Below are 25,677 nucleotides of genomic sequence, written 5' to 3' on the forward strand. Positions count from 1 at the left end.
AAAGAAAGAAAGACCAAGTAAATAATTTGCCCACTCCAGCTCCTATGACCAAATACAAACAGTGGGGAAGAGGGTTAGCTCAACCCACCACAACTTCCAAGCTAGCAAGGAGTATATATTCATGCTAGCATTTATGGTGCCTAAAACACATTTATGATACACACATACTACACACTTATAACATCTAACAAAAACAGGCTTAATAATGACAATAATTGAACTAAAATTGCAATCATAAACATCAGGGTGGCTAAATATGAATTATGTGTGTTTTAAAGTGTTGGAAAGAAATGACACCCACCTCTCCCACAGGGGAATTGTAGAAAAGGGGAAAGGCAAAAGGGGTACACTGTATTTATAGTACTGCACCAAAGAAAAAGAAGAAAAGAATGAGGGGCTCTAATTGATAATGAACACAACTACAGGTCCTAAAAGTCAGGTATAAAAGGAGCAGTTTGGGAGTTTAGAACACATTTTGTGAAATTATAACAATGTGATTTATGACTGTTACAGTAGCAGTGACAATAATATTGTATGCTGTAATCCTACTGGGTTATTAATGATACAAAAATCTGTCATATATCCTGTGAATAAAAGTATATGTTTTTGTCTATGTATTTCGCATTTCGTATGCTGTTTTGCCTACAAAACACAGCAAACATTACACACTGCCACAATAAACAAAGGAGCATAGCACGATTTCTGTTCAGCGCCATATAAGATGTATTAACTACTACAAAACACTGACCTTTGTGGAAATGCTTGGAGCAGACTAACATGTGAGCTGGAGTGTTTTCGAACGGTGTATTAGGTCTTCGGATAGTGGCAATCCCGGCCATCCGTCGCCTCTTCTTGACTTGGGAGACATGGCTTGGACAATTTCTCTTCCACGCCGGAATCCGATAAAAACCAATCGCTTTACCTGTCGGCTTCACGTGGCTGTCGCTCGCCCGGCTTGTGCAGTTAATAATACAACAGCTTCTTGCCATTTTTTATTTCTTTTTATCGCTGTGTAACTGATTTCAATTGAAAGCCTGCGTGCGCTAGTACCACTTGCCACGAGTTCCCAGAATCCTTTGTGGTTTTACCCCTGAATGACGTCACATTTTCAATCTCTATCCGGTTGTTCAGTGATGACGTGACGAATCCTGCTTCCGGGCCTAAAGTAGTCTGCGTTTAATATGGCGTTTGTGTTGTTAACATGTTTAATGTTTTGTATTTTCTTCTATTTGATCTCAAAAAGCTCCTAAAACAGTCAGTGATCACTGTTGACCTCCCTCGGCTTTTATTACCACTAATCATTTATTTAAGCTCAGTTTTTAAAACCTTAGGATGTAACTACAGCCCAGCCCATGCAGCAGTATATGAATGACTAACCTCGTATTGTGGATGGATTATCTCAGTTGTTCTCCTGGCTGAAGTTTGGTCCTTTTACAGCATCCTGCCATGCGATTACATTTGTTCCTGACCACCGAGAACACTCACGTTAACTTTTATCGAGTGGGAAAAAAGTTAGCTTGTTTATATTATGCTAACATAGCTGTGTCGCTAGCGGTCACGTAGCACATCATTATATACCAGCTAGCCAAACTTCAGTAACCCTACAAACGTCACTGCTGTTTAGTTTTCTGTCTTCATTTATGCTGGAAGTGATAGCAGAGCTGTACGTTTTAATTTGTTTCCAAAACCCCGCAGTCAGGACATGCTATATTGTATTTAGATAGAAGCTAGCGAGCTAACTCCCTGCTAACTTCTAACTCCCTTAAATGTCATAAATTCCGATTTCATGGATGCCTGGATGTTAAACTCAGTTGTTACACCTGGTAGAGCAGAACGCTGATTATTTTATTAAAGATGAAAGACTTTAGACAGTTTTTCAACTCTCAGTAATGCCACAGTGATGGTTTGATATATGGACCTGCAGCGGAGTTTAGACCCAGACACGGCTAGTGATGTCAGACTGAACAACCGGATTGAGAGGCGGTTTATAATTTCGAGTCAGAGGTCAGTTGGACTCTTTTCATGTTTATTATTCAGTTCAACTGACAAACATCTGTAAAATATGACACAAAGGGACAAATGCCTAAAAATACCTGCTAATGTATTTATAACTGTAAAAAAATCATTTAATAATACTGTAAAATTCAAGACCTTTTCACTCAATCGCTACGGTGTTATCTGCCACGTTTTCTCTGATTGGTCAGAACACCTGACATACACAAATTCCAACGAAACAGATGGAAGTTCTAGAACTTGGCCCCGCCCTGTTTATGTGTAGAATTCCCGCCCTGGTAGCGTCGCTCTGCGGGCGGAACCGTGTGACACAACTGGATTTGACTAACAGTGGCTATAACCAATCAGAGATCGGTATTAAGACGAGCTCCGCCCGTGTTTGCAAACAGTGTTCCGCCCCCTCAATAGGAATGACCAACGGGGGCGTTGCTAGTGGGTGGAGCCTGTCTCAGGCTCGACCCAGTTTGAAAGTGAACCAACGGCTCCAGTCGCAGCTTCAACCCCAAACAACAACAAGAACCCGAGACCCGGAGAACCAGACTCGGTCCAGTCCGTTTCACCTGCAGCCGGCCCTCCTGACGAGTGAGTACCCCGATCGGCCTTCCACCGCGGGGCTGCCGTAAAATAGCAGTGTATTTGAGCCGGACATGAGCTGGATGTGCCGGGCATCTTGTTTCTGATGTGGGCATCCAGAGAGAAAAGATCCGGAATAATAGCTGGAAAACGGGAATAAAATGTCCGCTTTGACGGTGGCAGCCTGGCGGTGGTGGGATGTGGTGTCCTTCCTGGTCCTTTGTGTGCTCCCTCTCGGAGGACTGATCCAGACATGTTGTTGTAAACACGAAACGCCCATTTTGGAGTATGAATGCCAGGAAATAGCCTGACCCCGTCTATATAACGCTGACCTCTCCGATGCATAGACGGAGCCCTTCGTTAAAAATGCGCAGTAGACGTAGAGACTGTGTGTTTCCATTGCAGCACCGCCCGTATCAGCATTACCGGCGGTGCTTTGGGATAAATGTGTCCGTGAATCACCGGAGAGCCCCGCGGTGCTCTCTGCAGCCTCTCTACGGGTTTACCGGGACTGCGAGCGACTGTTAGCCGCTGCTAGCAGAGGGGGATGGGGCGGCTAGCTCCGCAGAGGGCGGGAAGCAAATGGTGGTCCATTGTTCTGAGAAGCTAGCGTGGCTAGGCTAACCGCAGCGGCCGCAGATCAGCGCGAGTCCCGGATACTCCCCTCCATCCGCCCCAGCGAGGCTCTCACACCTCCAGCCCGGGGCGTACAGCGGGTACCGGGCTCCGTGGGGAGCTTCCAGCGCGGACATAAGGAGGAGAGGCTGCCGAAGGGCCTCCCTCTGCCCGGCAAAGAAAATGGAGCCCGTCTGCTGCCTTTGTTATTCACAACGAGGCCCAACGGGGAGCTGTTACCGGAGATTTACCGTTAGATACGGGCTCATACCGGCGGAATATAACCGGTTTATGGGTTAAAGTCACAGCGTGAAGAACAGCAGACTCACGGGTTAAAAGGTCATTGCACACAAACGTGTTTAAAGCTGAAATAAAGGTTAAATCCAGTCGCTCATCGTTATTGTGTCAGTGATGTTTGATCCTCTGTCAGGAACAAAACACCCGTTAATAACCCCGATCAGCTCCTCTGATCAGGTATTATCAATAACATGGACCCACAGTGTCCGACCATCAGGTTTCTCTGTGATGAGTTTAGTATTTGATGGTCAGTAATCACAGCGATCAATAATCACCACCAGCACACTGAATGTAAAATAAACCCATGTTTCATTACTGATGAAACTATATCACAGCAGGGGTCAGAGGTCAAGTGCCACCCTAGTGTCTTAGTATTTACTGACAGGTCAGAGTTGAATTGTGAGTAAATATAAAGTCCTTTATTGTTATTGTACGTGTACAACAACATTATGGACCAAGTCTATAAATGCATATCTGGTGTCTGCAGCACTGCCTCGGCTCTCCGTCCCCCTCACTCTTCTTCTTCTGTGGTGGTTCTTCAGGCCGCCACGATGATGCGTAAAGACATCAACAAGCCGAAGGGGAAGACGTCGGCGTACGCCTTCTTCGTGCAGACGTGTCGAGAGGAGCACCGCAAGAAGAACCCCGAGCAGTCGGTCAACTTCGCCGAGTTCTCCAAGAAGTGCTCCGAGAGGTGGAAGGTGAGGGGGGGGGGCTGCAGGTACCTGGTCACATGACCACCTGACCCATCAGTGTGTGAGTAACAGCTCACCTACCTGTGTTCAGCTGTCCTATCAGGACACAGTAAGCTGCAGCTCCAGCTGTTTGACTGGTTATAGTGGGAGCAATAAAGAGTTGTCATGGTGTTCCTGTGCAGCAGCTCCAGTCACAGACTTACAGTGTGAACTCATTCAAACCTTTGGCAGGTTAACAGGCTGTGTGAGCAGAGTCGATGTTCTGTGTGCGCCTCGAGCCTCACAGCACAAACTGCAGAGGAGCACGGGGTGAATAAAACCACAGCTCAGTGTTGACGTTCACTCTGAGGCAGCAGAAACAGCTGCTTACAGGCAGCACAGACTCAGAGGATCCTCCTGCTTCACACTGAGCTGTGCAGGACTCACCTGCACAGGTGGATCAGCCTCTGACCTGTTTGTTACGTGTCACATACACGGCCGACACACAGAGGTGAATGGGTGGAGTCATCACGAGAGCTGCAGGCCACAGCAGAGCTGCTCGTGATGTCACACGTGTCGCTGTGACATCACGAGCAGCTCCAGCATCACTGCTGTGCTCTTCATCACCCAGCATCAGTGTTGGTCAAGTTACTGGAAAAAAGTAACTAATTACTGATTACTTCCCCAAAAAAGTGATCCTGTTACTTTACTGATTACTTATTTTCAAAAGTAATTAATTACTTAGTTACTTTTTAAAAACACGATTTACAACCTGAATAGGTGATAAAGCGATAGATCTTTCAGCCCAATTCTACTTTTCTGCATAATCCATCATACAAAATGTAATCAAATGGAAAAGTCTCTTTTTAACTTGTTTTATTAGTTTTAATCTTTTAACTTTATGCATCAAGCAAAAATTTAATTATCTGCAACATTCTCTGACTGGAAGAAATTAGTTTAACATTTAAACCTATTTTCTGCACATTCCAGCACATAAAATAAAATATTTTTTGTGTTTACACTCAGTCTTTCAAATAGATGCAAGTAAAACACAGCAGAAAATAAATAAAGTCAAAGACTCAGCGGTCCTGTTGCTCTATTTTCACCTGTAAAGCAGGAGTGGGGCAGGCGGAGGTTTACCCTGGTGCAGGTGTGCCGCGGTCAGTGGAAGGATATGGCAGCTCTGTGAGTTTCCCATTACGTCGTAGCTACTCGCTGCTTGCTTGGAAGTTTAGGGGTTTTTTCGCTGTAAAAAGAAGTTTTCTTCCCACGCACAGCGGACACTAATGTTTTTGTCACTTTTTATGGAATCAAACTCAAAGTAAGGTCAGTACTTCCACGCTTTAAACGCTGCACGCTCATACTCTCTCTGCACTCGATATATGATCCATTGTTGATCTGCACACAGCTGTTGTCACGAACGTCGCACTCGCTTACGTCACTGTCGTGAGACATTCTCGCAAAAAATCACGGTTTTAGTAACGCAGCGTTTCTACGGGAAAGTAACGGTAATCTGATTACCGTTTTTGCAATAGTAATCCCTTACTGTACTCGTTACTTGAAAAAAGTAATCGGATTACCGCGTTACTGCCCATCTCTGCTCAGTACAAGAGCTCAGACCTCTCCACACGGTCACAGCATCATGAGTACCCACTGTAACATGACAGGCAGGACAATTACAGGAAATGAAACAATGAAATGTGAATAAGCTCTAATCCATCAGAACACACACGGCGTGGTGAACGCACTGGTTCTTATGGAGCTCTCTTCTGCTCAGTCTGGGCACTCAGCACAGTCAGTCTGTCAGCAGAGCAGTGATGTGACCGGTTATGAATCAGCTGCTGTGTGTGTGTAAATGTGTTTAGTGGCAGCTGGTGGACTGTAACGTGCTGCTACTACCAGGAGGTGGCAGCAGTGCACACAGCAGCTGTTTGAGGAGCACGTAGAAGAACATGTTGATGTCTGAGAGCAGGGCTGTGTTTCAAAACTCCATCCTGTCTCCTCATCGAGGTCACAAGTGGATTTGGAGTTAGGAGAGGGCAGAGGATGAGTCAGAGGATCTACAAAATGCTGGTCCTACCCAGGGCGGGTTACGACAAAACCATTTTAACCATGGTTAAAATGGTTTTGTCGTAACCATCGAGTACAGGTTGTCGTGGCCATATTAAGCTGTATGAATGTCTGTGAGTGGTTTTTTCTCCCACACCTTTGAATGCATCATTAATCCCCCCTCCCACATGGAAAACCGCGCTGAGCGTGCGTGTTTACACTACCAGACAGGGAAAGGCGACAGCGGCAGAGTCAGACTCACTGCTGGTTTCACAAAGAGGACGTCCAAGAAAATGCAGTAACCTGCAAAACTACAAAAGGTAACGTGACCACAGATTTATTCCACCAGCTGAAAGTCATCCTCTGTTTTAAACCACGTAACTGCTCCTTTAGCTGTGTGTTGTTTTTGCTGCTTGGTGGTTTCTATGAGCTTTAGCTGCTGTGGATGCCACACGTGCCGATATTTACATGAACTTGAATTCAAGGAGTCTTAAACTGCAGCTCGCCCATCAAGACGTATCGTGATATTTACATCGTGTTTCATGATGGAGCCAAAGATATCACAACATTAGACTTTCCTCAGCGTGTCCTAATCTGTTGTTTTATGCAGCCTGTGAAATCTAAGGTTTTAATGTTAAAGAGGGAGACTTGGAGTCAAATCCACTGACGCTTGCAGCTTGTTTCCATGTTAACAAGCTGGTGGATTTACAGCAGAGGCTCAGAGTCAGTTTGAGAGAGCGTCACTTTCAGGAGGAGAAGATTTCCACGTGTGATTAAAGCGTCTGGTGCACAGTTTACTGCACAAACCCCAGCAGTGAAATACTGCAGTGTGCTGTGGCTGTGCTGCTGGGACAACAGGTGTGTCAGAGTTAAAGCTCTGTCCTCACACCGAGTCACTCATTGCTCCTCTGTAATGATGGAAAGGAGTTCTCAGCAGTGACACAGAGCCACAGCTTGTTAGTGTCCATCCCCACTTATCCGGGGCCGGGTCGCCCAGACCTCCATGTCCCCAGCCACCCCCTCCAGCTTGTCCGGGGGAACACCAAGAGTCCCCAGGTGGAGCCCTCAAGCACCCCACCATGGGTTGCTGAGAATGTACGTTGAGGCGAGCCTGACTATATATATCTGCTACCTCTGAACTTAACGCACTAATTAAGGTCCTTCCCCACCAGACAGGTGACCATGTCCTAATGCTGGTTTTGGTAACTGGGGATCGGTCTGCCAGGGTCTCTGCCCTTGGCTGCTGCACAGCCCGTAAAAGGTCCCCGGTAACCCTGTTCCCTAGTTCTTACACTCATAGGGGTTTTTGAATCACTCTTTGTCTGACCCTCACCCAGGACAAAATCTGCCACGGGAGACCCTACCAGGGGACAAAAAGCCCCGACAGCATAGCCCCTGGGATCCCTCTCAAACACCTCCACCACAATAAGGTAGCGATTCACAGAGGGGCTCGTTAGTGTGATGGATCAGTTAAAGTCATGAGTCACAGACACACAGTTACAGCCTCTCACCCAACAGATAACCATGAGCTCTCCTCTGACAAACCCTGACTCCACCTGAGCCTCCATCCTCAGGACCGTTTGCTCAGGGCCCAGAGGTTTGGGACAGAACAACATCTGGATGCATGTGTGAAACGTGCAGTTGTGAGCATCAGTCAGCACGGTCAGTGTGAGCTGAGATCACATGTTCTTCTTCACTGGATGAAGGAGCTCAGAGGAGCTCAGGGCCTCACGGAGGGCTGAGGAGGTCTGCGAGCAGCTAACAGTAGTGTGTGTGTGTGTGTGTGTGTGTGTGTGTGTGTGTGTGTGTGTGTGTGTGTGTGTGTGTGTGTGGAGGTGTAAACTGTCAGGGACAGGAAACAGTTCAACCCTTAATGTAAGAGACTGGCTCCACAGAACAATGATCACTTCCTGTGTGCTGGACTCGTACATCATGTGAGCACTTTAGTTGAACACATCTGGTCAGGTTTGAGGAACTCACGCTCTGCTGTTACTAAACTCTAAAGACTGTGTGCAGGTCACATGACTGGATTATTCCTGTGTTTCATTCCAGTGTAGACAAAGCTCTGAGACAGGGACTGATAACAGCTGTAACATCTGCAGCACAGATCCACTGCAGTGAACCTGCAGGGAGTCGCTGATCGTGATTGACTGCAGCTCAGGTCAAACCCTGAGACAGATGTGTGCAGCTGTGGTTGAAGCAGATAGGTGCAGCTGCTCTTACCTGCTGATGGAAGCATCTGGATTCCAGCTGTGTTCAACTGGTCCCAGCAGGAAAACTGGTCCTCTCCCTGAATCGATTCTGTATTATTCTGCATTGTTTTCTGTAAGTGTGACCCCGGGAGTTCAAAGGTCAGAGGTCACACACTGACTGTCTGCTCTCTGCCTCCAGGCTCTGTCTCCCAGTGATAAGAAGTGTTTCGAGGACATGGCCAAAGCTGACAAGGTGCGCTACAACCGTGAGATGAAAGACTACGTCCCCCCCAAAGGCTTCGGAAAGAGGGGCCGCAAGAGGAAAGACCCCAACGCCCCCAAAAGACCCCCGTAAGACCCCAAACACACTCTGAAGGTCCAGGTAGCACCTGACACACCTCATGTACTGATGTAAGACCCCAAACACACTGAGTCTGTGGTTTGAGTGTGCCAGCAGGGGGCAGCACAGGGCTGCTCATGTTTGAGTTCAAACACAGAGGCAGATCCTGGATCAGCTCTAGCCTGTCTGTCTGCAGGTCTGCGTTCTTCGTGTTCTGCAGCGAGTACCGTCCCAGTGTGAAGCAGCAGTATCCTGGGCTGTCTATAGGAGACTGTGCCAAGAAGCTGGGAGAGATGTGGAGCAAGCTGTCGCAGTCTGAGAAGCTGCCGTACGAGGAGAAGGCCCAGAAGCTACGAGAGAAATACGACCGGGTGAGGCTCAGTCACACAGACAGAGGGTACAGTCACAGTGTGTCCTGATACAGGCAGGTATGAAGGGTGTGACGAGCTCAGAGTACATCTGGTCCTCAGAAACATCAGCCTCTGTTCTCCTCTGTACTGCACGGTTCCTCTAATCTGTGCAAAAACACATTTTCTGCACACGATACTTTAACATGCTTGAATAGTTTTAAATTACATTAGCTGCTTTTGTCAGCTGTTTGGAGACTGGAGGGTCACATGTCCAATCATGTTCGAGCCCTGATGTCAGCTCTGCAGGTGAGGCTGAGGAGCAGGAAATATGTACCCATGTTAAAGGGCCACATATAGTTTGAGCTGTGGGTGATCTTCAACACATAACTGACACGTTCCAGCAGGTTTTAGATAAACTGAGTGTTCATCTGATTTCCTCTTTATTTCAGGCTTCTAGCATTTTCTGTGTGGTACGAACATTCAAAGGAGCGTTGTGTATTTTAATATTTCACCACCAGGTGGCAGTGAAACCGATTCATAGACTGAGGTGCTCCAGGTCCAGCCTTCAGTCTGATGCTGCTGCTGAGCAGATGGGTCCTTTATCCATACAGTTAGACTTCAAACAGACAAATAAATAAATACATGGAGACATGTGTAAAACATTCAACTTTACTGAGCGCGTGCACTGAGCTCTCTGTCAGGCTTTTATTTTGTAATCCTTTACTGAGCGCGTGCACTGAGCTCTCTGTCAGGCTTTTATTTTGTAATCATTTACTGAGCGCGTGCACTGAGCTCTCTGTCAGGCTTTTATTTTGTAATCCTTTAGTGAGTGTGTTGCCACAGAGGATAAACTGCTTCCTGTGTGTTTCAGGACATGGTGGCGTACCGCGGCGGCGGCACGTATGCCAGGAACCCCAGCTCTTCAGCTCAGGGAGGAGAGGAGGAGGACGAGGATGAGGGCGAGGATGAAGAGGAGGAGGAGGACGATGACGAGTAGAGATGAAGAGCTGCAGCTGGGAGAGAGAGTGTTAGAGAGAGAGTGAAACAGGTGTGTGTGTTTCAGAGTGCAGGTCAGGGGGCGGAGCCTCACAGCAGGTGTGTCTACGTTTCAGAGACTTCCTGTTCCTCTGTTAGGGTGTGTTTCTAAACACCGTCCCCCTCTGATAGAAACAAGGTTCCACCTGACAGGAAGCACACTAACACTTCCTGCTGCAGCTGATGGCAGGGACAGAAGAAGAAGAGGTCAGAGGTTAACAGCTGCTTGTGTATAGATCACATGACTCCATCAGGTGAGTCTGACAGCATCACCTGGGTACAGACGTTTATTTAAACAGCCTCAGCCTGGCTCACAGGTCACATGACCACAGGAGTCATGTGACTGAGTGTCGGTGCTGGTGACACAGAGGGAGGCGGAGTGCTCTGAAACACACACACCCGACCACAGAGAGTGTGTGTGTGTCACTGTGTGTGTGAGAACAGGGTGTGTGTGTCTTTACAGTAACGTGTGTGTGTGAGGTCATCAGATGTTAAACTGTCCCACAGCAGAGGACAGTACAGTAACCCCCCTCCTCTCACTGTTACCATGGTTACCCCTGCACCCTCCACCCCTCCTGTGTGTTACCATGGAAACCCCCCGCCCCCTTCAGCATCATGTTGTTTTTATGTTGTGGACGTTTTTGTTCTTCGTTCACTGTCAGAGTAGAAACTTCAACTTTTATAATAAAACAACCACCTGAGGGAAAAGCCCACCCGGAGTCTGTGCTTACTCGCCGCCGCCCACCCTGACTCACACACACACACACACCTGTGATCTGTGAACATGATCTCTTCAGCAGGATAAACCCTCATCCTCACTGTTTGTGAGAGACTCACGCAGCGCCCTGACTGCTGGGAACAGCCTGTCCTGCAGATGTTACGTCATGACTCCAGAGGTTAGACCCGTCACAGTGCTGCTACTAAATATTGTCAAGTCCCTTTTTCATTAGCACCTGCTCAGATCGACTTGCCTCAACTCGACTTGGGGTGACAGATTTTGCGTTACAATCGAGTACTACCTAATGTACGTGGCCGTCGTCATAGCAATGCGGCCGAGCGTGACGTAGTTAATACGGGACACAAACACCACAACAAAGGTGGATGTCGAGGCGATGATATAAAATCTTCAGAGCCAGCCCTGCTCTGATATCCTTAAGACATTCTGACACAGGCCTGAGGGGTCATTCTGGTTAAATGGCAGGTAATAAAATGGCAATAAATACCAAAAGCAAGGGCCTGAGGATGGACCCTTGAGGTACCCCACACGGGAGTGGGACAGATAAGTTTATCAACAGAGACAAACCTCTGTCAGACAGATGTGGCTTCAGTCACTGAGGCAGCTCCTCTAATGACAGAAATCCTGATGTACTGTCAGAATCTGCTGTGGCATCTAAAAGGAGTCAGTGGTTAATAAAAACAAGTGCAAACTGTGCTGTGAGTACTTTAAACCTGACTGAAATACCTCAACAACACTGAGTCTAAAGAAGACAGGGTTGGTTAACTCTTTACCTCAGCTGGTAAACACACTGATGATTTAAACTAGTGTTGGTCTTATCAACAGATCACATGACGTCTGTGTTTTAGCCTATACAGTTAAGGTTTCTGTCCTTATTTAGTTGAATAGTTACTGTTAAAGTTATGAGTCCCTCCTACAGGTAATACCTGCAGGAACTGCACCTTGTTTCTCACACCTACAGCTGACTGCCTTCAGTGTGGACGTCCTTTCTTTATACGGTGTTCATCACTGAGTCCGTGACTTTCCACGGGGTCCTTTTGTCCTGTATTTGTGTTTCGTTCTGAGAGAAATGATCAGCTGTAACATCCTCGGTACACCTCCATCACCAGCTGTTTGACCTGCAGCTGGAGCGAGCAGAGCCAACAAACTAACAGTGAGCCCATGTGAGGTGCACTCCACATGGAGCAGGTCATCTAAACAGAAGGTTGGTGGTTTGATTCCTGCCTGCATGTCAAACAGAGGGAATGTTAGAAAGCTCTTGCGTGTTGTGTGTGAGGCATGTTGTAAACAGTGCTCTGATTGGTCGAGTAGGACAGTGCTGTACCAGTCCATGCTGAGAGGCAGGTGTAGCACATATTAATGCCATATGACATCCATATGAAGCGTGTGCAGTAGCATCACTCTATGGGAGCATTTTACTTTGGAATAATCTGTTCAAAGGTCCCTGCAGCTCACTGACATGCATCACAACAAGCTGACCTCTGCATCCACCAGCGTGAGCAGCAGGCCTGTCAGTATAATTCCTCTGTTATTGGTCGTGATGGTCTTTTAAAGCAGCGGTCCCCGGGCCTCGGACCGGTACCGGGCCGCGAGAGTTGAGGCTCAGGTGTGAAATGTCTGGTTTTCAGGGTTTTTAATCGGTTTTCAGCGTTATTTCATTATCGTTTTTATCATTAACTCGGTTTTCCTGGGTCTTTTCACGTGTGTTATGAATAAATCTTTTTTTTTCGGTACCGGTACTAGTTTTATTTTGTTGTATTTTTTTGTGTTGACAGCTTAAAGGCCGGTCCGTGAAAATATTGTCGGGCATAAACCGGTCCGTGGCGCAAAAAAGGTTGGAGACCGCTGGTCTAGAGGATGAGACGTACAACAGTCAGTTAGACAGTGATTGTTTGTAAGTGCGGTGCAGGTGTGATGTTGGCAGTCTCCCAGGATTGTTGTTCCCGCCTCTTTACTTTCTGTTTTTGTTCCTTTGTAAGGTAAAGACCCTACAAAGTAGGGCTGCTCAATTAATCGAATTTTAATCACGATTACGATCTGGGCTTTCAACGATCATTAAAATTGACTGAGACGATTATTAGCCCCTCCCTCGTGCTTTACTCTCACGCTGCTCCGTGTGGCAAATCGAGCGCACCTCTCAGCATTTCGAACACGCATCACAACAATTAAGAGGACCCGAGGGAAGCTCGGAAAGCTAAGCAGAAGTTATTTGGAGAGGAGAGTGACTGCTGTTGAAAAGAGAGGTAAAAACCTTCAGCGGTGTGGAAACATTATGGGTTGGCAGAGTCAGACGTGGATCAAGTAGACACAGTGTGTAAACTTTGCTACGATGTAGTAGCTGCACCACAGAGCAACACTACAAAGTTCACTAAACACAGATGTTTACTTTTTTCATTTATTTCTTATATTGCAAACATTTGCACTGTTATCAGCAGTGTTGGTCAAGTTACTTGAAAAAAGTAATCAGTAACTAATTACTGATTACTTCCCCCAAAAAGTAATCCCGTTACTTTACTGATTACTTATTCTCAAAAGTAATTAATTACTTAGTTACTTTTTAAAAACACGATTTACAACCTGAAGAGGTGATAAAACGATAGATCTTTCAGCCCAATTCTACTTTTTCTGCATAATCCATCATACAAAATGTAATCAAATGGAAAAGTCTCTTTGTAAAACTTGTTTTATTAGTTTTAATCTTTTAACTTTATGCATCAAGCAAAAATGTAATTATATGCAACCAAGGGCGTAGATTTGGTTTTGGCGTTGGGGGGGACGGATGATTCAACCACCGAACCCTGCCCTCTTTCTTTTTTTTTTTCCTTTTCGTCTTTGCTTCTTGATAAAAAAGGAGAAATATACCTGCCTACTTATGCTATTCTACATGCTTTAAACCATTTAAAATTACAATTCATAGTTTTACATGTGAATTATATAATGTTAAATTACTGTTAAACAAATGACTGACTAAGTATTTTAGGCTTTAGTTTACTTCAGCCATATTCCATATAAATCAGGTATCATACAAAAATAAAAATAGAGTCATGACAATAAAAGAATATGACTTTAAGGACTTAACAACATTACTTCAGTTATAGTACACCAACATCTCTGACACATCAGCACTAAGGGAACACTGAATGACCTGGTGGGTTTTGTCCATAAAACTACTCATCTAAGATTACCACAAAGTAACAGATCTCTTAGCAAAATTATGCAACAGTTTAGGCACTACTGCCCCGATCAACTGATGTTTTATTCTAAACATGAACTACTGTTACAGCAACAGACATGGACTACATGGGGGCAGGGATAGCTCAGTAGGTAGAGTGGTGGTCCCATGATCGGAAGGTCGGGGGTTCGACTCCACTGAACGGCTACCCTGAGGTACCCCTGAGCAAGGTACCGTCCCTACACACTGCTCCCCGGGCGTTGCATTGGTGGCTGCCCACTGCTTCACTGAGTGAATGGGTTAAATGCAGAGGAACTATTTCCCTATGGGGACTAACACGCACACTTTACTTTACTTTACACTTATGCCCCACACTACAACCAATGTTCACTATGTGAAGCAGCCAAACACATGCCTGCTCCTCTCGTTAACTGAGATAAACTGCTGGCATATTTGTTTTACATCTATACAGGGAGTGCAGAATTATTAGGCAAGTTGTATTTTTGAGGAATAATTTTATTATTGAACAACAACCAAAGAACTCATTAATATCAAAGCTGAATGTTTTTGGAAGTAGTTTTTAGTTTGTTTTTAGTTTCAGCTATTTTAGGGGGATATCTGTGTGTGCAGGTGACTATTACTGTGCATAATTATTAGGCAACTTGACAAAAAACAAATATATACCCATTTCAATGATTTATTTTTACCAGTGACACCAATATAACATCTCCACATTCACAAATATACATTTCTGACATTCAAAAACAAAACAAAAACAAATCAGCGACCAATATAGCCACCTTTCTTTGCAAGGACACTCAAAAGCCTGCCATCCATGGATTCTGTCAGTGTTTTGATCTGTTCACCATCAACATTGCGTGCAGCAGCAACCACAGCCTCCCAGACACTGTTCAGAGAGGTGTACTGTTTTCCCTCCTTGTAAATCTCACATTTGATGATGGACCACAGGTTCTCAATGGGGTTCAGATCAGGTGAACAAGGAGGCCATGTCATTAGTTTTTCTTCTTTTATACCCTTTCTTGCAGCCACGCTGTGGAGTACTTGGACGCGTGTGATGGAGCATTGTCCTGCATGAAAATCATGTTTTTCTTGAAGGATGCAGACTTCTTCCTGTACCACTGCTTGAAGAAGGTGTCTTCCAGAAACTGGCAGTAGGACTGGGAGTTGAGCTTGACTCCATCCTCAACCCGAAAAGGCCCCACAAGCTCATCTTTGATGATACCAGCCCAAACCAGTACTCCACCTCCACCTTGCTGGCGTCTGAGTGGGACTGGAGCTCTCTGCCCTTTACCAATCCAGCCACGGATGTGGTGGTCCCCACATCCTTCATCATCATTCCCGTCCCCAAGAACCCAGAAGTCTCAATGTTCTGGCTGAGCAGGAGAGGACACTGCAGTGACCATGACAACCAACTTATGCATCCCACTGTTGCCAGGAAGAAGGATCATATGAGGACAAACAGCAGAGCCAAAGGAAAGAGATCATCTCTCACTCATGGCTCTACTCCACTTTACTCCACCAGGGGGTGCTGTAAGCAGCCTGGTCTACAGGGGGAAGTAGCTGTGGCCAAAGCCCTGGCTCCACACATCAGGATTCAAAACCAAGACTGAACAGTGTGCCACCATCACCTGTAGAATGTCACAGCCTGGTGTCAACACAGGTAATGGAGACATTTCATTGGCCACACCCACATCAACAGGTGCAATAACAGGACTAATGGTTTGGAAAAGACAAGTGGTGGTGACAGTGGACTCATCTCTGTGCTTGTCCTGCTAGACCTCAGTGCAGTAGAAAAGAAAGTGGTGGATCTATGTTTCTGAGTGTGGGGCCATCAAGAGGCCACAATATTCATAGAGGGGCCAAGTATTACTCCAGCAGCACGTACAATGCTCATTCTAACTGCTGTTTCCTTCTTATTTCTTTGTATACATGCAGCTCACACTCGACTGTGACTCCTCACCGTGTTTATGGGACAAAGGTTTTGTTCTTTACATTGTCTTTCTTCTATATAATTGTTAAACATTTAATAAATATGTCTACAAAAAAGATTTTAAAAAATCAGACATTTCACACAGACACCCAAATGATTTCTGCCTGACGAAGGGGGCTGAAGGTGCCCTGCTCTTGCCCAGCTTCTGCTGCTCTCTCCCTGCTCACTGTCAGCAGCTGGCAGCCTCGGTCCTGCCTGAGACTCTTCATCTATCAGTGCCAAAGAATATGGGAAATAGCAACGCACAACATGCACATTACAAAACAAGCACATGAACCAGCATTACATTCATTAGTGAAGTGCTGACGTTCTCTCCTAAACTTTGGGCCTTAATTGATTGATTGATTGGTAATTTATTTCAACATGTGAACAATATACAACTACATTTAGAAAAGAAAATAAGAGAGAAAAAAATACTATACAAATTACATACAAAAAAACCCGTTCTGATTAATTTACATGTTGAAAGGGAAGAAGTACACACTTATTTGATCCCACCCCTTTGCCATAAATAACAGTTAATATTTAGTCAGCTTCCTTACTGATATAATTTGTAATAAAAATAGTGAACAGATTTCTGATATACTATATCCTATAATATCACATCATGAGTTTTTTGTTTGTTTGTTTGTTTTTAAATAGAGACATTCACTTAATTTAAATATTTTCCTTTTCTTTATAGTTCGAGAAGATCATACTTTTATAACTCTTTTTGAACAGTTTTATGTTTGGACGTTGCTTTAATTCCATATTCAGACTGTTCCACAGTTTCACTCCATGAACAGAAACACAAAAGCCTTTTCTTGTAGTACGTACGTGATTTTACATTACTGTTAACTAATGTTTGCTTTGCTTCTTAACCAGTGAAGCAGCGAGGGGCTTTCTGAGGTTCCTGCTCGTAAATGCCCAAAATGAGTCGAGTATTTCTGCAACTACAAACTCTGTTTTCATCAGAGGTGTAAATATTACAACACTGTGTCAGAGCCACTGAGGCTGGAACACAGAAAAGGGAAGTAGATGGATTTATTTTTAGACTTTATTGCCTGGAACCAACCCTTGTGTTGTCCTTGGGTCATTTTTGTCCTCTAAAGAAATCTTTTGCTATCAAAAATTTGTTTTTCATTCATCAAATGGTCTGAAAATAACAGAAGTTATTCATTACTATACTATGCATGATTGCAATAAGTTTTAAGTAATTTGATTTATTTATGTGGTTTTTATTGAATTTTATAACGTTGGTGGTCCTCGTGGACAGAAATGACCCCAAAGTACAAAGTGTTGCAAAGAGCCGTATTTTCACACCATACTGCTTTCAAACATCTTTGATCTTGGATCACTGATGTGTGGGGTCAAGCACTGGTCATAACAACCACAACAGGCAGCACAATGAGGAGGCAGGTGCTCTATATTCAATGGAATTTTATTTATACAGCGCCGAATCACAACAACAGCCGCATCAAAATGCTCCATATTGTAAGGTCGACTCTACAATAATACATACACAGAAAGTATGCTCACAGGCCTCCATTGCACTGGAGATTTGCATACTTTGATGAGCATACTTTTTTTACCATGTTGTGCAAAGCAATGACCAGTAGGACAAAGCACATATTGTCCTCTAGTACTTCCGGATCTGCTGTTGATGTACCAATTGCTTGTCTAATCTTTTGGATTTTGTCTGTGAAGAATTTGGCAAAGTCATTGCAGGCCATGGTCGAATGAAGTTCAGCTGCCACTGACACAGGAGGGTTTGTTAGCCTGTCAACTGTAGAAAATAAGACCCGAGCATTATGGCTGTTTTTAGTGATGATATCAGAGAAGTAGGACCTTCTTGCACTCCTCAGTTGTAAATTATAATTGTGAAGTTTCTCTTTATAGATGTCATAATGAACCTGGAGGTTTGTTTTTCTCCATCTGCGCTCAGCTTTCCTACACTCTCTTTTTTCATTTTTCACCAGTGTGGAGTTTCTCCATGGAGACTTTTTCCTTCCAGAGATAACCTTCACCTTAATGGGAGCAATAGTGTCCATTACATTTAACATGTTAGCATTGAAGCTATTGACGAGCTCATTGACTGACCCTCTGGACAGGTCAGGTGTTAATGGGAAGACCTGGTTAAAGATCTCACTACTGTATTCAGTTATACACCGTTTTGTGATCACTGTTGTTGATATATTTGTGTGGGCTGAGATTTTACTTTCAAAGAAAACACAGTAATGATCAGACAGGCCCACATCAGACACAGTAACCTTTGAAATGCTCAGGCCCTTGGAGATCAGTAGGTCAAGAGTGTGTCCTCTATTATGTGTGGCCTCTGTTACATGCTGAGTCAGCCAAAGTTGCCCAGAGTGTTACTCAGGTCTTTAGTCCCTTTGTCCTGAGGGTTGTCCACATGGATGTTAAAATCCCCAGCAATAATTACACAGTCAAAATCAACACAGATCACAGACAGCAGTTCACTGAGGTCATTAAAAAAGTCTGTGCAGTATTTGGGAGGCCTGTAAACATTAAGAAACACAACTTTGGATGGGGCCTTCAGCTGTAAAGCCACATATTCAAAAGACTGAAAACTTCCAGGAGATAGCTGCTTACATTGAAATGATTCATTAAATAAGACAGCAACCCCTCCTCCTCTCCTGCTCGCCCTGGCCTCACTGATAAAACTGTAGTTAGGAGGGGTCGTCTCGATGAGAACAGCTCCACTGTTACTTTGGTCCAACCAAGTTTCAGTTAAAAACATAAAATCAAGGCTGTGCTCAGTGATTAAATCATTAATTAAAAATGTTTTCCCAGCTAAAGATCTAATGTTTAATAAAGCCAACTTAAGTGTTTTAGAGGCATTACTTGTCCCCTCGTGTTTGGGAGCATTCTGTGGCACACAAGGTATGTTTACTATGTTTAAAGATCTTTTAGAGTGCAGCTCTCTGTGTTTTGACCAGGCCACATGTCTCCTGTCACCTAAAAGTACAGAAATTTTAAAACCTTCTAGTAAACAGGGTCCCAGCTTCTCCTGGGAAAAGTCATCACTGCCATAATCCTCACAGCCCGGACCCTTCACACATCACGCATCAGACTGCGGAGACAGGGCATGAAGGTGGTAAGGAGGAACTAAGGGGGGCGAGGCTGGGCAATGTGACTTCGATTGCTCTGTTGAGGGTGGGGCTCGATGGCGAACCTTTGGCTGCTCTGGTGGGGGGTTTATGGGGGACAAAAAGGGATTGGGCCGGGGGGTAGATCTGAGCCCAGCATTGACCCGCTCCATCATCTCCTCAGTGAATTTCAGGTGTGGGGAGGAGGGAGAAAGGGAGGGGGAGGAGGGTGATGGCCTGTCAGGGGTTTGGGGGACTGGGGAAGGTCGTGGTCCCTTGTCCTGGTCGTTGGTGTTGTTGAGAGAGTTGGAGGCAAATAGGGACCCCTCTTCTTGCCTTAGATGTCTCTCCTTTCTGAGGCTCTTCCCGGGTGGGGGCAGATGGAGCTCCTCCTCAAGGTTTCTGCTGGGCTTTGTCTGTTCTTGGAGTACTGTTTGTTCCTCTTTATGAGATAACTCCTCGTTTATCTCAGCCTCTGCACCAAGCACGGATGGATGACGTATGGAATAAAACAAGTTGGAGGTGAACAGTTTCACCCCTGACTTGTTAAAATTAAATCCATTTGCTTTAAACAGATGCCTGCGTTCCCAAAAAATATTAAAGTTGTTGATAAAATGCACTGAGTGGTCAGCACATGCTGATATAAGCCATTTATTCAGTGTAAACAACCTGCTGAATCTCTCGTCTCCTCCTCTGACCGGCGGTACAGGTCCACTGATGAATACAGCTGCATTCAGAGAGTTTACAGTATTTAATAATCCAGTAAAGTCCCGTTTCAGAACCTCCGACTGTTGTTTGGACACATCGTTTGACCCTGTATGCAGGACAATGTTTGTCACAGTTGGATATTCATCTGCAATTTGAAGAATTCTCTCCTTCAGGTTGTTGACCATATCGTTAGGAAAGCAGAGGACTTTAGTGTTCTTACCGCACATCCTTTGTACATCCTTTACGGCAGAGTCACCCACAATCAGAGTTTCAGGCCTAGCCTTTAGCTTTCCCTGTGGCCTTTCACTTTTCAACAGATTTTCAGACCTTATTTCGCTACTTTTAGATGGATGGTTGTCCGATATAGATCCAGGGTCCTTTGATAGTGGAGCAAATCTGTTCTGCAGTTTCACATTCAGTTGTTTTGGAGGTTTGTTGTTAACCTTCCTATTCACGGTTGTCCAGTCCTGTTTCCTCTCGTATACAGGGGTAGAAGAGCTTCTCTGTCTCGTAGGAAGTGAAGGCCAGTCGGTTTCAGAGATTTCAGCTCGCTGTGCCCTGCCCGTGATACGTCCTCCCCCTTCCAGGAGACATGATTTATGTCTTGGTTTTGCACCAAGACAGTCCAAGGGGGGATTATCACTTGAGGATTTATAATAATGCACAGAGTCTACTTTCTTGGTCATGTTATCTGTGCTCCTTAGCTGTGTACTAGCTTGCTCGTCGCCATTGTTTTGAATCAAAGGCAAGGTTGTTTCATTTCCACACAGTCCATTTACCTCCACGTTTACTTCTAAGCGATGAATTTTTGTCTCCAGTACTGCAATCTTCTGCAGGAGGCTGTGGTAGTTATCTGTGGAGAGGGAAGGCATCTTGTTGCTAGTTAGCCTAGCAGTTAGCACCTTTCCAGGCTATTGAGGCTGCTCGGTGCCCAGATGCTGTAATCAGGCTTCAGCTGTGTCTAGGCCACAGACACACGGAGCGCTGAGGATAAGGTAACTATAAAAATGTTGCTGTTTCTGTTAAGAACACTTTAGTCCTAATGATCTATAAGTGTCCAGAAGCTATCGCAGGTAAGCTCACACGGAAAAAAGGGAAAAAGTCAGCATAAAAATCAATAAAAGAAGCAAAGCATTTAAAGAGCAAAGAGAGGAAGCGTCCAGCTCATTTAAGTTTGAAGCTTACTTCCTCACTCAGTGACATGAAAGTCTCTTCATACACAGCCTTCATGTGTTTGTTACTATTTTTGCTGCTCCTTTAATAAATAATTCAATTCAGAGTTGGAGGAATTATGAGAAAGAAACATAATAACAGCACGACAAGTGGCCTTACTTACTTACATCCACTAAAACATGAATTCACCATGGCAACAGAGTCATCTTCACTCAGACGATACAGAAGTGTGTTTTTTCTATTTTTTGTGATTGGTTTGAGAGGTACAGCATAATTGGCTTGTTGACAACAAACAGAGGACCAAAGGATTTAAACACAGGGACTAAAATATATATAAGTGGTTAATTAAAAACATCACCATTATAATAATGATCAAGTTTCTACATCGTCATGATAGCACGTTGTTGCAGAGCACAGTCACCACGTGGACTGTTGGCTCAATTCTAAAGCTTTATTTGTCCCCATGATGGACAGCACCTCCTGCAGGAGGCTGTGGAGGCCCTGAGAGCAGTGCACACACACACACACACACACACACACACACACACATACAGTCAGACGAGAACAAAATAAATCACAAATAAATGCATGTAACAAATATAAAACATTTTTTCGACATGAGATAATGAACATGACTCTGTGACCATGGATGCACCGGTACATTTACCCACTTATCCTGCTGCTTTTATTTTCAGACACAAAGAAACAAAAATAAATCCATTTAAAAAATAAAAAATATTTTTTCATCATGAGGTGAAGATGACACTGTTGCCATGGTGAATTCCTGTTTTAATGGCTGCGCTGATGTACTGGGAGAAGTTTTTCCTAACCTTCCCAACACGGACTGTTCACAGGTCACCCTTCATATTAAGCTCCTTGGTCTTTTGCACACATCTCTGTTGCACACGTAAATATTCTGTCTTCTTTTTTGTCTTCATTTATTTATTTGTTCTATTTGTATTTATCTGACATATTTCTATTGTATATATTAATCAGCATCTGTGGGTGGACAGCAAAGAAAGAATTTCATTGCACAGAGAAATGCTTTTTTCCCCTTCGGACACATGACAATAAACACTTTGAATCTTGAAATTACAGAGGGGAGAATAATTATCTGCTCAGTTACAAACAGGGAAGTCTTTTATTTTATGCTGTTTCATTTTAATGGAGACAGAATATCAACAAAATCATGAAGGTGTGTATGAAGTGTGTTCATGTGCCTGAGTGAGGTAAGTATTAGATGCCTACAGCCCAGCCAGAGGCAGCACGGTGGTGCAGTGGGCAGCTCTGTTGCCTCCCAGCAGGGTTTGAATCCCCCACCTGGCCTTCCTGTGTGGATGTTCTCTCTGGGTTCTCTGTATTTGGAGGCTTCCTCCCACTGTCCACAGACATGCAGTTAGTGGGTTGGGTCACTGTGAGTGTTACCCTGTGATAGGCTGGTGACTCTGGCTACTCCCCCGTAACTGTGAGCTGGATAAGCAGAAGAAGATGGATGGATCTCCCACAGAGTCCAACCAAGCACAGACACTCCTGATCTCAGCTCATGTGTGGATGAAGCACATCCGTCCACAGAAACACTTTCTTCTACTCCAACCTCTCCACCACCTCAGGCAACACCAGAGAGCTAAACCACACCCCCTCACCTGATCACTGCTCTGCTAACATCTTACAATAACACACTTATTTTCTCAGGCTGTGAAACTCGTTGCACATCATGTCCTGCCTGGATTTTGCACTCAGCCCACTCATAATCATCCATGTTTCATATTTTCTAATTATATCCTATATCTATGGGCAAATACTTTTCCTACATAGACATGTATATATCATAGAGGAAGAGAAATGTTGAAGTGACCCACAGAGCAGCGTCCCCACAGTCAGGCAGTGAGGGGGGACCATCATGCTCTGGGCTGTCTCTCTGTTTAGGGTGCAGGACGACGTCACTGCACTGAGAGGTCAGTGTACCATGTAGTGTGAGACCTGAGACGACTGAACTATGATGTTATTTTTCTGGGTTTAGTTTCTTATTCTGTCACTAACATGAAGCTATCTAAATAAATAAAAACAATTAAATTAAATAAATAATAAATGAAATAAAATATCTTCCAAACAGCTGTGTCTCATCAGACCTCAGATTCTTAAAGGAGAAGCTGCTGCACACAAACAGCTGCTGTGTGTGTGTCACTGTATTCATCATGATCTCAGGCCAGCCGTCTGATGCAGGCTTGACTCTAACTATGAAGGTGGGATGTATATCGCCATGGCAACCCTAGCCTGGTCTGGAACAGGTGAGTGATCAGCAGGTACGACCAGCCTGCTTACTGACCAATCAGCTCTCATGAGGGTGTGTCAGAGCTGTGTGGAGAGCAGCAGTTTCAGGCTGTATCCCAATTCAGGGTCTGCAGCCTTAAAGGCCGCATTTTAAGGCCGATTACGTCACAGCGACGTGACGAAGGCTGTCCCAATTCAAAGGCTGCTCGAAATGCGGCCCTCAAATGCGTCCTTCATTTCCCTGAATTTTAAGGATGTGGCGGTGTAGACTTCGTGGCCCAACATATCCCAGAATGCACAGCGCGGCGGTGGGTGTGGATAATTTTGCCGAAAAAAAACGGCAGATGAGGGGCAGCGAAGAGTAAACTTTAAGTAAGTACGGAGATTTGGCGTGAAAAAAAGCGAATGGTAGCATAGAATTTAACAAAGTTTCTTTAAACGTCAGTATTGCCAAATAAACTAACCAACTGTCATATAACTAACAACATCTGTCCTATCATCTCTAACACCCTGGAGGACAACGAGGGGAGTTTAGACGCTCTCCAAGAATACATCGACCGGTGCTTCGAAGATTTAGTAATGAAGAAGGCCCAGAGCGCGTCTTCCCCGGCCAAAGCTGAGACGCCGTCATCTAAAAGATATCGCCCGGCAGACTCCCCCGGAACAACATCGCCTGCCGGCAAAGATATCGTCGACATCCTGGAGTCAATCGATAAGCGATTGTCCAGTTTTGATGCAAGGCTGTCCCTGGTGGAGATCTTACACGGGGAATTTAAATCTCTAAAAGAATCCCTGGAGTTCAGCCAGCAGGAGGTGGAAACACTTTCTGTGGAAAACGCCATGCTACGGGACTCGGTCAAATCTCTGACCGAAAATGTGACCCAATTAAACATAGAAAATAAAAAAATAAAAGAGACCGTTATAGATCTACAAGCCCGTAGCATGAGAGATAATCTGGTGTTTTCTGGTATTCCAGAGTCTGCCGGAGAGGACCCGGAAACGACCGTGAGAAGCTTCATTAAAATCCACCTGAAGCTGCCGGAGGACACGGTGAAAAACATAGGGTTCGAAAGACTGCATCGCATCGGGGCTCCGAAGACAGGAAGCGGGAGACCACGTCCTATTGTAGCCAAATTCGGCCACTTCAAGCAGAAGGAGCAGGTGAAGAGTCGCGGCAGAGAGCTGAAAGGAACGGATTTCAGCGTGAACAATCAGTTCCCCAGAGAGATCCTGGAACTACGCAGGGTCCTCTTCCCAGTCCCACGTAGCTTTATCCAGAAGGGCTCCCGGGCTGTCATCGCCGTGGACCGGCTCTACGTGGACGGACAGCTCTACCGCGACCCCGGCACCACTCCATGGCTGTATTGACCGCACACCAGATAAGAATCCGCTACACTATCCTCTTCACTCACACTCTCTTGTTTTAACTTTTGCTTAACTATGTAATTTCAGTTTGCTAATTTAGTATAACGTCACTGTCACTCTCCGCCAACGCTTTAATTGGAATGTTTCCGTTTTTATTTCTTTTCCCGTCTCTCTCTTGTCGCGCACCTTGCTGTTTGGTGTATTTGCTTCTCTTTTCTATCACTATGTCGATCACCTGTTTCCCTATCCATCCACAAGCGACACTGTCTATTTCTACATGCTTACTCTGCACGATCACGCACACACATGCGTTTAAAGGCAACACACTTACAACAGCCACACAGCGCACACAGATATAGCACACATGCACACATTTGCTCATATTAGTTATTATGCACACACATAGTCAGACCTATGGAGCTTCTTACTGCGCATTTTCTTCTCTTTACTTTTTTTAAAAAAAAGATGTGTTTCCATTTTCCTCACCCGTCTAAGCGAGACACACAGCGTACATCATTAGCTACAAACACACAACTATGGGCATGCTAAGATTTGTCACATGGAATGTGCATGGAGCTGGCTCTAGGGAAAAAAGGTTAAAAATAATTAACCAACTTAAAACATTACAGGCAGACGTTGTTTTATTACAAGAAACCCACATGCCTGTCACAGGTTTGAACAAACTTAAAACACCTGAGTTTCCTAATGTGTTCTCAGCCTGTTATAATTCTAGACAAAGAGGAGTAGCAATTCTAATACATAAAAATATTAATTTCACAGTACTCGATACAGTTATAGATCCAGAGGGCAGATTCCTAATCGTCAAACTATCTATACTTAACCAAAAGCTAGGTATTGTAAGTATATATGGTCCAAATGTTGATGACCCCTCATTCTTCCACGGTTTTTTTAGTACACTCTCCGAACACCTAGATTGCACAATCGTTCTTGGGGGGGACCTCAACCTGGGACTAAATGAAGACATGGATAGGCTCAATACAGCAGGAACTCAGC

The 25,677-nt window shown here is 44.8% G+C and overlaps 1 protein-coding gene across 2 annotated transcripts; it reads left to right on the forward strand.

Moving 5' to 3' along the window:
• Positions 1 to 2,435: 2,435 nt before the first annotated feature.
• On the forward strand, positions 2,436 to 10,849 carry LOC101466335 (high mobility group protein B2). Of its 2 annotated transcripts, none has more exons than XM_004575451.6 (5): positions 2,436 to 2,595; positions 4,041 to 4,199; positions 8,613 to 8,764; positions 8,950 to 9,124; positions 9,975 to 10,849. In XM_004575451.6, the coding sequence occupies exons 2-5, from the start codon at positions 4,050 to 4,052 to the stop codon at positions 10,098 to 10,100; spliced, it is 603 nt and encodes a 200-aa protein (XP_004575508.1). In that variant the 5' UTR covers positions 2,436 to 2,595; positions 4,041 to 4,049; the 3' UTR covers positions 10,101 to 10,849. The 2 variants fall into 2 exon arrangements, with proteins under 2 accessions (XP_004575508.1, XP_076735642.1); XM_076879527.1 differs by having other exon boundaries at positions 2,441 to 2,595; positions 3,986 to 4,199.
• Positions 10,850 to 25,677: the final 14,828 nt, after the last annotated feature.

Source organism: Maylandia zebra, linkage group LG3 (genome assembly GCF_041146795.1).
Source record: "Maylandia zebra isolate NMK-2024a linkage group LG3, Mzebra_GT3a, whole genome shotgun sequence".
NCBI classification, from domain to species: domain Eukaryota; kingdom Metazoa; phylum Chordata; class Actinopteri; order Cichliformes; family Cichlidae; genus Maylandia; species Maylandia zebra.